The sequence below is a fragment of the Gavialis gangeticus genome, unplaced genomic scaffold, assembly GCF_001723915.1.
Source record: "Gavialis gangeticus isolate Ggan-Ray unplaced genomic scaffold, GavGan_comp1, whole genome shotgun sequence".
In the NCBI taxonomy this organism is placed as follows: domain Eukaryota; kingdom Metazoa; phylum Chordata; order Crocodylia; family Gavialidae; genus Gavialis; species Gavialis gangeticus.
The window spans coordinates 14,782,417-14,795,816 of NW_017729018.1; the positions used below are offsets into that span (position 1 = coordinate 14,782,417).

Below are 13,400 nucleotides of genomic sequence, written 5' to 3' on the forward strand. Positions count from 1 at the left end.
AAAAAAAAAAAAAAAAAAAAAGTCACAAGCAGGTAATACCCCTGACTGAATATGGTAGGGCTAGGAGGTTTAATGCATCACTTTTTCAATAGTTGACACCAGGGTTTGGGCAGTATCCATTAAAATATATTTAAGTGAATAAAGTAAATTCCTACTGCCATGTTGTATGTGATGTGATATTTTACAGCCAAGATGTAATCAGGGGCCATTTTCTGGCTTTTGAAAATTGAGGAAACTCCCAAGTCAATTTTCTAGCATTAATCAACTGAGTAACAATAAGGTCACCTGCAAGGCTACTGACTAAAGCCTCCCTGCTTGTGTCCTTGGACTCACCTCATTAAGACTATACGGCAGGACAAGCTTGTCATTGGCTGTCACTGTTTTTCTTTTTGTCAGCACTTCCACTAAAAGTTCTCGTTTGACCTTCAAAAAATAAAGTGGAAAACAGAGTTATTAGCCACCGGTGGCAACCTAAGTAGTTATCATCTCCTCAGATAGCTTTGGAAACCCAAACCCAAGGACAAAAGCTACAGCTGTGGCTGGCTGACAATTTTCATATTTCTGAATTCCTTGACATCCTTTCCCTTCACATGCTAGGGATGTATTTCCATCCAATTGGAGAGCTGACACCATAACCAGACCTAACTATTCCCATCTTTTGAGATGTATTTTCTCTCTTTCTCCTTCACAGCATAAAAAATTCTCCAAAAACATTTACATTCAACTCAGCAAACCATCTCTCTTCCTTCACAGGCCTCCTATCCCAGGCCTGGAACATGCCCACCTTTAGCTACAGCATGCCATTAGCTTACTTAATGGTTATGGAACGCATGAAAGGGATACTCTACCTTTAAAAGCTGAGAGAGGATGTCCAGTACTTCAGGGGGTCCCACTTCTAACCCTTCATCCCGACCTGTGGCTTTCTTCTTGTAGGTAACATTACCCAAATAGAGAATAGCTGAAAGCACTGAAAAGATTCTGAAAAATAAAAACAGCAGTGACTTTTTTAAAAGTGTTTGTTTCATTAACAAGTATTAAATAGAGCCACAGGACAATAGCCAAATCTACTGGAAAAAAGATGGAGACTGAATAAAGTTGGCTTATGGCAACCCATATAAGAAAAAGCCCACCGTTCTCCTAGTTTGTGTGTCAGGCTTTGAACAAATACAGCTTTGCTGATTTACAAATTATTGTACGGGACACCAAACTGTTCTGTGTAGTTCATAACAGACTACTAAGCAATTTCACAGAAATGCAAGCAAGCACTAACAAACTGCTCACATAAAAGAGCTAAACAATTCCACTTACTGCTTTTTTGTTGCAGGAAGAAAGCCAACCATTTCCATAGCTTGTTTTAATCTTTCAAAATCATGTTGCAGATCTTCGCCATCTTCAATTTTCAAGTTATGCTATGAAAAAGCCCCACAACAATCAGGTTCAAATATATAGCAGAGATACAGACACGGGCCCTTGAGTTACCTTTCTTATGAATAAAAAAGAAACAAAGTGCAGGCCCATAGACACTCCTGTTTTCTGGCAAAATCTGGAGTTGTGTATGTCCCTTTTTTTGTATCAGCTAGACTACTACACTGCTTTAAATGTATAGTCTGTTTCCCCCTTCCCAACCAGTCTCCAGGTGAATGATGTTATAATCACCAGTTACCTAACACTGTAAACACGAAGCAGTCTAACAACAAATCTTGAGCTTGAAATCACAAACAGTTCTACAAAAGGAATTTTGCATCCAGTTCACAAGATAGTCAGATTCATCCTTAAGGCCGGCTGTCTCTCAGGTGGCCTACAAAACTAAAAAGGAGATAAGGTTGATGAAAGTTAAGTCTCTTCTACAGAGAGAAGAGAAATATATCTGGAGCTCTGTGATGAATGCGAGTTGTCTGTATAAGAATTTGTAGTGTCGCTAGAATTGCTGTGCAGCAAAAAAGCAATATTTTGTTAAAAAAGCCTTATAAACCAACTAGCGTTTCCAGAGAATCGTCACACCACAGAGGGAAATAAAAATCACCTGTCTTGGTGCCCTTCATTTTAACACCAGGGACAGACACCATTTTTGTTGTCAGAATGTCACTCCCCCCCTCCCCCAATCACTGATTACCTGATTGAGGTAGAAATAATCTTCAGGTTGCTTGAGGTGAAATTCTTTGCGTTCTTCCTCACTCACTCCAAGTAACAAATAATAAAACACATGGTAGTTCCTACAGTATCAAAAATATGTCTGTTTAATAAAGACATCATGATGCCAACTTTTCTTTGATAAAGAATACGAATTTCTGAGCACCCTTTCACATACGTACTGTATTAAACCTTTTACTGTGATCATCAGGGTAGTTAGTGCACAGTAATCTAGAACGTATATTTTCAGACCATCAGCTACTTTGCACTAACTGTGTGCAAACACGCTTAGCATATACTGAAAGTGCAAGGGAACTTTCATGGTAAGCTACTGGCACGTTGTGTGTGTTAAGAGTCCAGGTGCACAGGGAGCTCGAGTGAATTCACACTGCACAGGGTGCCCTAGAGCAGCTCCCTGGGAGATTCTTCCTGTTAGGAGAATTAGTCCCAGTCATTTAGGTGGAAACTCACTATATAGTTTGCTAAGAGAGGTGTGTATCATTGCGTTTAGGAGAGACATTTGAATACAGAGCATGCACTACAAAATTCCTCTCACCTTTCATCTTTTTCCTGAGAGACCAGACGAGATTTTTCAAGCAGATATTTTTCAACAACAGCCCTAAAAGACCCAAAAGAAACAAAACATGAATGGAGGAAATGCAAACGTGAGCACCTGGATACCAAAACACTAAGCAACTGTTTCCAAATGGCTTTAGGCTATTTTCATATACAAAGTTCATTGTGAAGGGGGCCTTACTGCTATCGCTACTAGTCAAAAACTTACCACGTACAGCGCTACATTTAGGAGGATGCTGTCAAACATTTAGTCCTTCACTACTCTGTCTTAGCAGATATGAAAGAAAAGCCAGTTCAAACTGAGCAGATTGGTTGTTTTGGGTTTTGTTTTTTTTCAAAAATCACAATTATTCAATATGCTTCAACTTCATTAATAAAAGATAGCACGTTAAGAAATCCTTGCCTCTTGCATAATTACTGGACCGTCAAGGCTACAACACCACTCTTACACTAGCTTGATTTTACTAAACAGATGCTAGTCAGAGGCAAAAGGAAAAACCCACGAAGTGCAAAGAAAACAAAAGAAACGCACTGTTGCCAAACTGTGAGTTTGGTGACCAATATTAGACGGCACCCACCAGCAAAAAACTGTAGAGTAAACGCCTAAAGAATAATTCCCTCTTCCAGTAGGTATACAAGTGGACAAAAAGCAAGACCAAAGCTAGAGTAGCCTTTTTCTCAGGCTGCAGACAGAGAACAAATGGGTTCACATAGTACCAATCCCTTAAGCTGGGGTGACCTCATCTGTAAATATGCCAGTTTTACTCCTGAAAAATACTCAAACAATTGTTTGTCTGACAGAATTAGCATGTGTTTACATCTGATGCTTAAGGAAAAGCAGTGATATAAACCAAATGCATCAATGAAAGGATACGCTGGAGCATATCCTTTCATTATACACTGCTAGAATGGCACTACAGGGCGGGCACAAGTTCTGGTCAATATTCGATCATATTGCCCTTAATGCAGAAGCGTGAATATGTTGCAAAAAAGTGATACTACTACATGCTCTGCAGATACATGGTACTAAATACTAACACTTACACAATAAGGCTAAAGAATGAGATACAAGGCCTTCTCACCTGACAGGTAATGAATTATTGGACAAAACTATTTACTTGCAAAAAAAGATCCAGAATTAGATTATTACTGTAACTAACAGCCATTTATATGATTGATATAAAATTACGCCACCACTGAATGAGCAAACCTATAGAAGACTATTGCACATTATGGCTGATTATAGACGTGAATTTAAAAAAAAAAAAAAAAAAAGCATTGTTTTAAGCTCAGTGCACCTCTGCACCAAGCACAGTGCATGCCCAGAAGAGGGATCGTGTTAGATTGAATCGGTTTTAGATAAAAGCGCCAAAAAGCTGCACCGAAGCGCCCGATCTATACAGATGCTGCAGAGCCGGGTCAAACTAACATGTTGCCTCTTCTGATAAAGTGCTGGGGGGTTTTTTCCCATGTCTGTCAGCGCCCCTAGTGCCTATTACACAGCTGTATTTATATAAGTAGTTACTGAATTTGTGCATGGTTTGTGACTTCAAGGAAATTAAAAGCATATCAATATGCAAGAGGCAAGGATTTCCTGGAGATATCTTTTATTGGACCAACTGTACGCTTGGGAGAGATGTTAGACATGGTTTCGGACACAAAATGTCCTCTCTTAGGTCCCGAGGTGACCTGAAGTAGAAGATTGTTCAGGCATGAAAAACACCTATGTGGAAAGCCACTTTTAACACACACAAATATCTCCACAATATTGACAGTTCAACTCTAGAAAAAACTTCATGTCACACTTACCCTCTGACAACACCATTCTCCAAATAGTTGACTTGAATGAATTTTCCAAAACGACTGGAGTTGTTGTTATGAGCTGTTTTTGCATTGCCAAATGCCTGCATCAACACAGAGAATAAATCTATTTTCAGTGAAACAGGTTAAGAGCTATGTACTCACTCGAATTGCTAGTTGGCACTCCACACCCAAAATATGATGGAAAGAGCAAAACATACGCGGTTCAAGAGCATCAGAGACCAGTGTTGTTTCTCAGATGTGCACACATGTACATAGATTATGCCAGGTCCAGCACAGCATTTGGAACCGTGAGGAAATTAGAAATTACTTTAATATGCACTACAACTAACCAACCTAAAGCTAACTGAATGTCCCCTGGAACCTCAGGTCAACAGGCTGAATCATCAGAAAGCAAGCATGGGCTTAAAGAACGGTCTTTGTCAGTGAAAGAATGCTGCAACGATGACAGAATTGCCTCTTGAAATCAAAACTCAAAACCATATAGCAAGTGAGTCTTTTTCTCAAAAATAAATCCCTTGACAAAACAAGCCACATAATTACTTTAACAGCAAATATAATATTAAAGTCAGTTCTGCAAATATAGTCAATTTAATTCCCAGGGAGTCAGATTAATTTTGTATGAAATAGGCAAGGCAAAAGTTCAAAGAAAAAAGTTATACTTCTTCAAATTCATTTTGGAATTGCTCCGAATCAACCAGACTTTTCACTCCTCTGAACCTAAAGAATGATTTTTAAATTTATAAAGATCTGTTATGAAAAGACATGCAGGGCTTTCAGGAGGAGATTCTGGTTCAAATACCCTCCCATCCAGCACCGTTAAACTACACACACACACTTAACTTTGTGTATCATTGAAAGCTGTAAGTTGGGAACTCTTTTCAAGAACACTTATTTGATGCTTGCCAAATGTCTGCAGCAACAGTTCAATAAAATTTGTCCACGTGCTGAAAATGGTTTCATCTAATTATAACCCTAATATCCAACTAAAGTGTCAGCAATTTGGCAACTGAATCAAAGAGAATTTTGACAGATTTCTTAGAAGAGGTAACAAAAGGAACAAAACAGCAGAGGTAACAAAAGGAAATGAAACCGAACTAAGATCCCATATTTGCAGTAGGTTGAAGGGAACCTTGTAATTTTATTAACCTGGAGAGAGATGACGTAATACAGCGAAAAATCCAATGCAAAAGGCAGCAGTTTAGCAAACAATGCACCACTCAGTGCGAACATTACCAGCCGACAATTCCGTCCCAAACATTTCCTGTGAAAACTTTAAGCAACACCAGCTAAGATGTCTCAAAGGAAACATGCCTCCCAATAGAGAACAAATTCATGGAATTTTCTGACGGTCAGACATCTTTAGCGTGCCAGATACTGACATCAGCATTTGACCCTCTAAGTCATGACTTGTCTCTTTCCCTGACCCTAGAGTAACCAGCTCCATATGACACAAGAAAGATATTCAATCCCGAAAGCGATTTCTTTCTTGAAGTCAATTCATGTTTACATCCATGGAAATTGTGTACAACAGAGCAGCTATTATGATACTTCAGGCTTGCTATAAATTGCATGCAATTATGCTGATGTGTTGCCAGAATGTCTCAAACTTATCTTGTAGCTATAAGCCAGCAAGCTATTCTTAATTTTATTTCTTTAATTGTTCTCCACACACAGGTACAAGTCTCTGAGAAAACATACAGTTAACCTATTCTAATATTAATTTTGCATTGGTTGTAGTCAACTCATTTTAGTTAACAGAGCTGAAGCCAATCAAGACTTAAGAGGGAAGTCTTCTGATATCAGAACAAAGAACCACCCACTGCATGGAAATTACAGCCTGCTCCTCTTCCAGAGACTCGGTGTGATCACACATTACTTTTTGTTTAGAGAAATAGGAATCATTATTAAAGCTCTTCCAACTTGCAAAACTAAGGAAAAACCTACTTTACGGGATCTGCGGACCTACTACTCTGTAGTGAAAAAACAAACGTTTAACAAGAAGTTTAAAAATAATAGAAACACACAGAGAATACCAGATTTGCATACATACAAGCTATTTAAAAGCAACTGCGTACCAAAGAGTTGATTAGTAAATTGATTAGTAATCTCATAATTCTGGTTTCCTGACGACTTAGTGATTACTCATGTAAGCAATGCATATGTTTTAAAACTACCCAGTGGCTCAGATGACCCCACGTGTCTGGTATTTAGTCTAAGAACACAGCAAATTCTCCAAAGCAGATCTAAAAATACCCTCCTCTAAAACCCCCATGCTTACTGAGTCTGTCATGGCAAATTACAGAGATTGGTCCCCTTTACAGACTTCAAATAGTCAAAAAATTCAAAATAGTGAGTGGTTTGGCCTTCAACCCAAATCACAAAATGCCGCTCCAGTATGTTTCTTACTGTCCCTTTCCTTCATCCTACTCTGTTTCATGGAGAGCATAAACAGTATACACAGAAGCTACATTTTCTTGTCAAGAATCTGAACATTTTAACATCATTTGGAATATGAGATTTCCTAAATTTGCCAGTTAAGGGTCATTAATTTATGGACCTACCACATCCTTATCCTAGCAACAAATAAATTCACTTGCTATTTTAGCTTTCTGTTATTATGGAGTGGCTGTTCTGGAAAGACAGCATAGTTTGAGAGTCCTCCTGTTCCAGTAAGCCAGCACAGCAGCAGAGCACATGCTGGGTGTTGTGTTGCGGGGCTGGAACACCACAACAGAAACCTCCTGCTGACAGTCCCGCAAAAACCTTCCGTATATTTCCAAAATGCATCAAAAGTCAAGGAGGGCAAAACCACCACAACTACTAGCCACTACTATAACATTCTAGTCTCTTTAGAATTCACCCTTGTCCTTCAAGAGAGACTAAAGACTAAACCAAGCCTATGCAGAATACTACTGATGCATATGGTGAATGACCAAAGTAGAAGAACCACGCTAGCAAAAGCAGATGTTACAGGGTAAAGCAAGAATTGTCAGACTAAGATGAACAAAGAGAGAGAGACCGAGATATAGCAAGAGAACTGGAGAAAGTAGGACAACCTAGGCCAGCAAAAAGCTAAAAGGTGGGAGCAATGCATAATGTTTCAACAACTGGGGAAATCTCAACAAGGCAAGTGGCAAATGCACCTATGTTCAAAAAGATCTAACTAGCAAGATAAAAACCCCAAAGCTCCCCTTTTGTCATATACATGAGAAACTAGTGAGCTTCAAGTCAAAGGAAAAAGGAAGTCCCATCTGTTTTCTGACTATGGTCGTGTTTAAAGATGTACACAGATAATGGTCTCAAAACTGCCTCTTTACCTTAAATAGATCAACATAGCTTACACCCACTAAATACATTATGCGGGCTTTTGTGGCAAATGCAAATAGAACCCAATGCTGAGGTATCCCTTAGCCCAGGCCCGATTCTCACACCAAGACCACAAGCCATGCAGAGCTAGAGCAGAGGAGACAGAAAGAAGCCTGGCTGTGCTCCCACTCCTTTACTCAAATGTCTATTTCCAGGGGCAAGCCTTAGAAGTGAAATGTAGCAATCGCATCCCCGGTGAGCTAGCTCCTTTCATGGTTCTGCTTTCAGGATAATGAGTTCCTTTTTACATCAACTTTCTTTAGAAGTTGACAGATAATGGAAGTGCCTACAGACAACAGTAACAGCTTGGCTGAACTTACTTAGAATCATCCTTTGGGGAGAAAAACTGCCCGGAGGTGTCTGCAGGACCACATTACCCAAGTGCCAAAAAATACACTGAATGCCATTTTATTTCACCGCAATTTCCTGGAGATACCTGAAAGCCATCTGATTAAATGAAGAGAAAAATCCAAATTGCAGCACAACTGAAGTACCTCCATCTGTTCCACAGTCACCATTACCATCATCCACTTCAGAGGGAAGTGAGCTTTATTACTTTTAGTCTATTAGGAAGGTAACTGCTTTAACAAATTTCAGAGACTAACACACATCAGTACACTCTTTCAGAAGGTGGTTTGATATTTAGCCGATTCATCCAAAAGCAGGTTTTTAACAATTACTTTTACTTGCAATTTATGTAAGCTAGTTTGCCAAAAATGGTTTTTTATTAGGGGTGCACCGAAAGAGATTTTCTTGGCAGATACTGATGGACAATTATTAACCAGGCGTATCACCCAATGCAGATCCGATAGCCGTTTACAGGAATGCAGCCCTGCAGGGTGGAGAGCAGCATCCAGCCGGTAAGCCTGCGGGGGTGAAAGGGGCAGATCAAGGCTCCCAAAGTGAGGGAGGGAGTGGGGCAGGGGCAGGCGCTGCCCAGCCATGGTGCTGAATGCAATCCTGGGGCCAGAAGTGGGGTGGACCTAATATGAAACCAATGCATCAGTGCATCTCTAGTTTTTACGGGGAAACAGTTGCAAATTAAATGTGTGCGCACTTGAGGGAACCAGGAAAAAGTCTCTGGAATACATTTTACACTTTGCATTTGAGGTCTGCGGTCTACTTGAAGAGCATTTTCCTTGCAAAACTGACAATACAGAACTTTCTGGAAGGTTCCAAGCTAAGTCATGAAGATAAGGCCTTCCTGAACCTGGTCCTATTCCAGTTTAAACAAGGCTACTGCAGAAGTTAGAATAAACAGTCCAAATCGGATCAGTTTTGCATATCCTGGGAGCTTATTCTATAACATGCTTACATGTATATATTAACATTTTTGAACCACATCTTAGTCTTATTATTTTTTCTAGCAACTGTCCATACTAGAAAGTAGTTCTAACTATTATTAATCTTTGAAATATAAAATTAAGATGTTTTATTAAGAGTAAAAAGCTGCAGGGTAGTTACCTCGAACAGGGCATAACCTCACTTCCCCATTTCCCTCTACCACCTGCCCAGAGGACTTCTCTGCCACATGCTGCAGATTCTCTAAATGGTTTCATAGAACATGAGTGTTGGAAGGGACTCAGCAGGTCACCCATGATAAACCTAAGACTGCCTTTCTATTAAGGACTACACACAACGTACTTAACATTTCAATTGCCATCAGCATCTCAGTTTGGTATATTTAATGCCTCAGATGTTTGAGAAGGTAACTGCAAGGAGCATTAAAAAAAAAAAAAAAAAAAAAATCACCTCTGTGAGCTGTAGTCATAGCCCATTTTCTCAAAGTTTGGATATTGTGAACAAAAGATTACATGCTTCAACACACTCATCATTCACAAGAAGTGAAGCTACTAGCCTGGTCTATACACAACATAGAGAAAAAAGATTTGTTGAGGAAAAGAAGTTTACTTTCAAGCCTCCAAACAGACTTTCTAGGAGCATGCAAGTTTTAGAACATTCTACAGTAACTGTTAAATACAATAATGGCATCCACCTTTTTAATGTTATATGCAACGTGATTGTCTTGAACTCTAGGAAAAGGTCAGACTTTGAACAGATGCCTTGTAACCGAGTGTCAGGTCACTAAAAAGAGGAAGCTCTAATTCAACATCTAAAGGCTCCTACCAAATTAAAGTTAGGTTGATCTCATTAACCTTAACACTACCTTTCACATATGCAAGCAACTTCAGGAGGACTTGAAACAATATAAAAATGAAATAAGATATTCCCCAATGATTAGGCATGCTCCCAAAGTGCTCTGTGCCACAATCCTCAGAAGCACTGATTTTCAAAGGAAATTTCTGTTACTGCATCATTCTGTTGCATGAATAATTCAGTGATTCACTGTAGTCAAGTATAAAATTACTGACTCGGAGACAAGCAGTTATGGCTCCTAACAGTTTAGTTCAGAAGAGTATCTTCAAGTTTTCACTGCACTCTTCTAATAAGACCAGGTTTGACTTAACCATTTAGTAGTTATTAAAAATATAATATTCAGCATGAAGGGCACAACCCCACTTAGTTTCATAGTTTCTAGGGTCGGAAGGGACCTGAGCAGATCTAGTCCGACCCCCTGCCATGGCAGGAAACAGTACTGGGGTCAAGTGACCCCAGTAAGGTGGTCATCCAACCTCCTCTTAAAAACCCCCAGGGTGGGAGCCTGCACCACCTCACTTGGAAGCTGGTTCCAGACCCTAGCCGCCCTGACCGTGAAGTAGCGCCTCCTGATGTCCAACTTAAACCTTCCCTCCGCCAGCTTGTGACCATTGTTCCTGGTCACTCCTTGCGGCGCTCGGGGGAACAGGGACTCCCCTAGCGCCTGCTGATCCCCCCTAACCAGTTTATAACAGGCCACAAGATCCCCCCTCAGCCTTCTCTTTTGAAGGCTGAACAGGTTCAGGTCCCGCAACCTTTCCTCATAGGACCTACCCTGCTGTCCCTTGATCATACGAGTGGCCCTCCTCTGGACCCTCTCGATGCTGTCCACATCCCTCTTAAAGTGCGGCGCCCAGAACTGGGCGCAGTACTCCAGCTGCAGCCTGACCAGTGCCGCATAGAGGGGGAGGATCACCTCCTTGGACCTGCTTGAGATGCATCTGTGGATGCACAACAAGAAATGTGGCATGTATAATTCTCCACTGTATCAGCTCCAACTGCAATACACTGACTGCGTCTAAATGTACAGCTGACTGCGCAGATGTTACTCCTCAGTCATTCAGTACTTGCATAAATACTGTCACCACACAGTTTTTTTCCCAATGCTACTGTGCAGTAGCACCATGTCATGGTTAGTGCCTGGCAATGCTACTGCACAGTAGCAACATGCTACGGCCCAGTCGCTCGTTCTTACTGCACTGTCGTGTCACATGTGGACATGCCCACTGAATGCAATAATGCATACACGCATATTTATTAGAATTTTATTATCCAAAACTTACTATAAAGATCTAAGAGATGTCTGTATTGTAGCCATCACTACTCCCAACACTATCTGCAGTAGGTGAGCATTATAGCTCCCCAATTTTCTATCTAAATTTTCTATCTTTCTATTCACTTAAGAGTTACAGGTGTCTTGCTGACTTCCTTCAGCACATATAACCTGCCTTAACTTTTTCTTTTATGTTATTTTCATGAGGGCTTCATTTCCTTCTTTTTTGGTTTCAAGTTGATGTGTAGGAACTTCCAAAAAAAACCCATAAACTTGACCACTTGTGCTTAGCTCTGCAAGACATTCTGAGATACAATTGTACTGCAATTTTTTACACTTGTTAAAAAAAAATGAAGGATTCTATGGAAATTCAGTCAAGGTACAAGCTTATTTTGAATTAGTATGTGACTGACAGAAGACCTTGGACCAGGTGAAGTTTCTTTGAGAATTTCAGTCAGGACCTCATTAACGTGGACAGCATATGTCGAAATATTAACTTTATAAGAAGACTTAGTTAGAAGGTTCCCAAGTTAAGGTTTTAATCTTTAGTTGTATTTCTAGCGAGCAGAAATGTTTCTTTAGTAAGTGCCTTCCTGGATTGCTCAAACGACAGCTGAAGAAAATGCACAGGGGTTACTGCACATGTCACTTAGCTTTACCAGCAAGCACCCTCCTAAAGATCCCAATTTTTAAAGAAAACTTAAGGTAGCAGTTATCTTTGACTGCAGTACAATTACACCTACAGCTGCTGTATTTGTAGTATTTACATTTCTCTTTTGGTTCATAATCACAAAAATATGATTTCAGGCCCTTTATGCGATTTAACTCTGCTGTATCATACCCTATAAACTAGTGTCTGAAACAGTTAACAGTTCCATCAAAGGCACGCAGATCAGCTGATGGAACAGTGCTTTCCACAGTGACCCCTTCCTGTTTTCTGTTCAAAACTGCAAACTTAAGCTCCAGCTATTAACAAACCTCAAATGATTCTACTTCTGCTTTCAAGTAGCAGAAAGCAAGGGGAAACACTTGCACGTACTCCCTGTTCTGTAAAGATTTTCCAAAGTCACACAGGTACTTCTTTGAAAGGTCTCATAGCATTTCCTCAGTATCACAACAAAAAATTATACAGAACTAGGAATGCTTTTCAAATATTTCTAAATACTGTTTGAACAGAATCCCTTCAAGTTTAAGGTTTAGAGTTTCTCCTGCTCCTAGTCATGCATTGTTACTGGTTTCTCCTCCCAAACTAGAAAGTAAAAAAAAAAAAAAAGAGGGGGAGAGAAACTGAAATATTATGCAGGAACCATTTGTGTTGGTCTTTCTGTTAGCTGATACAGGTCTGGACCAAATTTTATGCTTGTATTCCAGTGGCTGAAGTTTTGCCTTCCACTGGAAATTTCACAGTAATTGAACCAAACTGAATCAAACTCCCCTTCCAAACACAGTGGTCTTCTCCCTGAAGCACATATTTATGGCTGAGAACTAACCACTGCTCCTCAAAGGCGGGGGGGGTCATAATAGGAATATTCAAATATTGCCCTTACCATGCAAATAGTGCCCTTACCATGCAAAGGGTATTATTATGCTAAGCAATTACTATTTCAATAGAGACCTATTTATTGATTAAAACAGTCCCTGTTTGCCTTATTCAGTGCAACCACATAACTGGTTTTTCATGACCCTTGCCTCAAACACCACCAGTATTCTACAACAAAACACCCAAATGATTCTCCTGGCTTAAAATGTTGATTTCTGGCAAAAAAGTTAAGACCAATTAAAACTGATATCTTTGAAGCCAAAAAGATAGACTGAAAAGGCAAAAACAGAGACTCATTTCAAAAGGAACTAAATAATCTGCCCTGTTTACACAGAAACTCAATTACAAGGAAGGATGGGAAATTAAGGAACACGCTATTGAGAAGCAGTCTTCAAAGTAGCAATTCAATCCCCAAAGTGTATTTTCAGAGACAACACTAAGAATGTACTCAAAATCCTCCCCCCCAGGAGTGGTACATATATTATAAACCAATTACTTGGAAATTCAATTTATTTTAACAAAAGGAGGCGGGGG

General features: G+C 39.9%; 1 protein-coding gene across 1 annotated transcript in view; it reads right to left on the reverse strand.

The window, feature by feature from the left end:
* Positions 1-13,400, reverse strand: part of MYO9B (myosin IXB) — a 56,549-nt gene that overhangs the window by 32,083 nt on the left and 11,066 nt on the right. Inside the window, exons 3-8 of the mRNA XM_019513648.1 lie at positions 4,516-4,627; positions 2,687-2,749; positions 2,114-2,213; positions 1,309-1,409; positions 849-978; positions 334-423 (exon numbers count right to left, since the gene is read on the reverse strand). Coding sequence (XP_019369193.1) covers positions 334-423; positions 849-978; positions 1,309-1,409; positions 2,114-2,213; positions 2,687-2,749; positions 4,516-4,627 — 596 coding nt within the window. The remainder of the gene's footprint in view (positions 1-333; positions 424-848; positions 979-1,308; positions 1,410-2,113; positions 2,214-2,686; positions 2,750-4,515; positions 4,628-13,400) is intronic.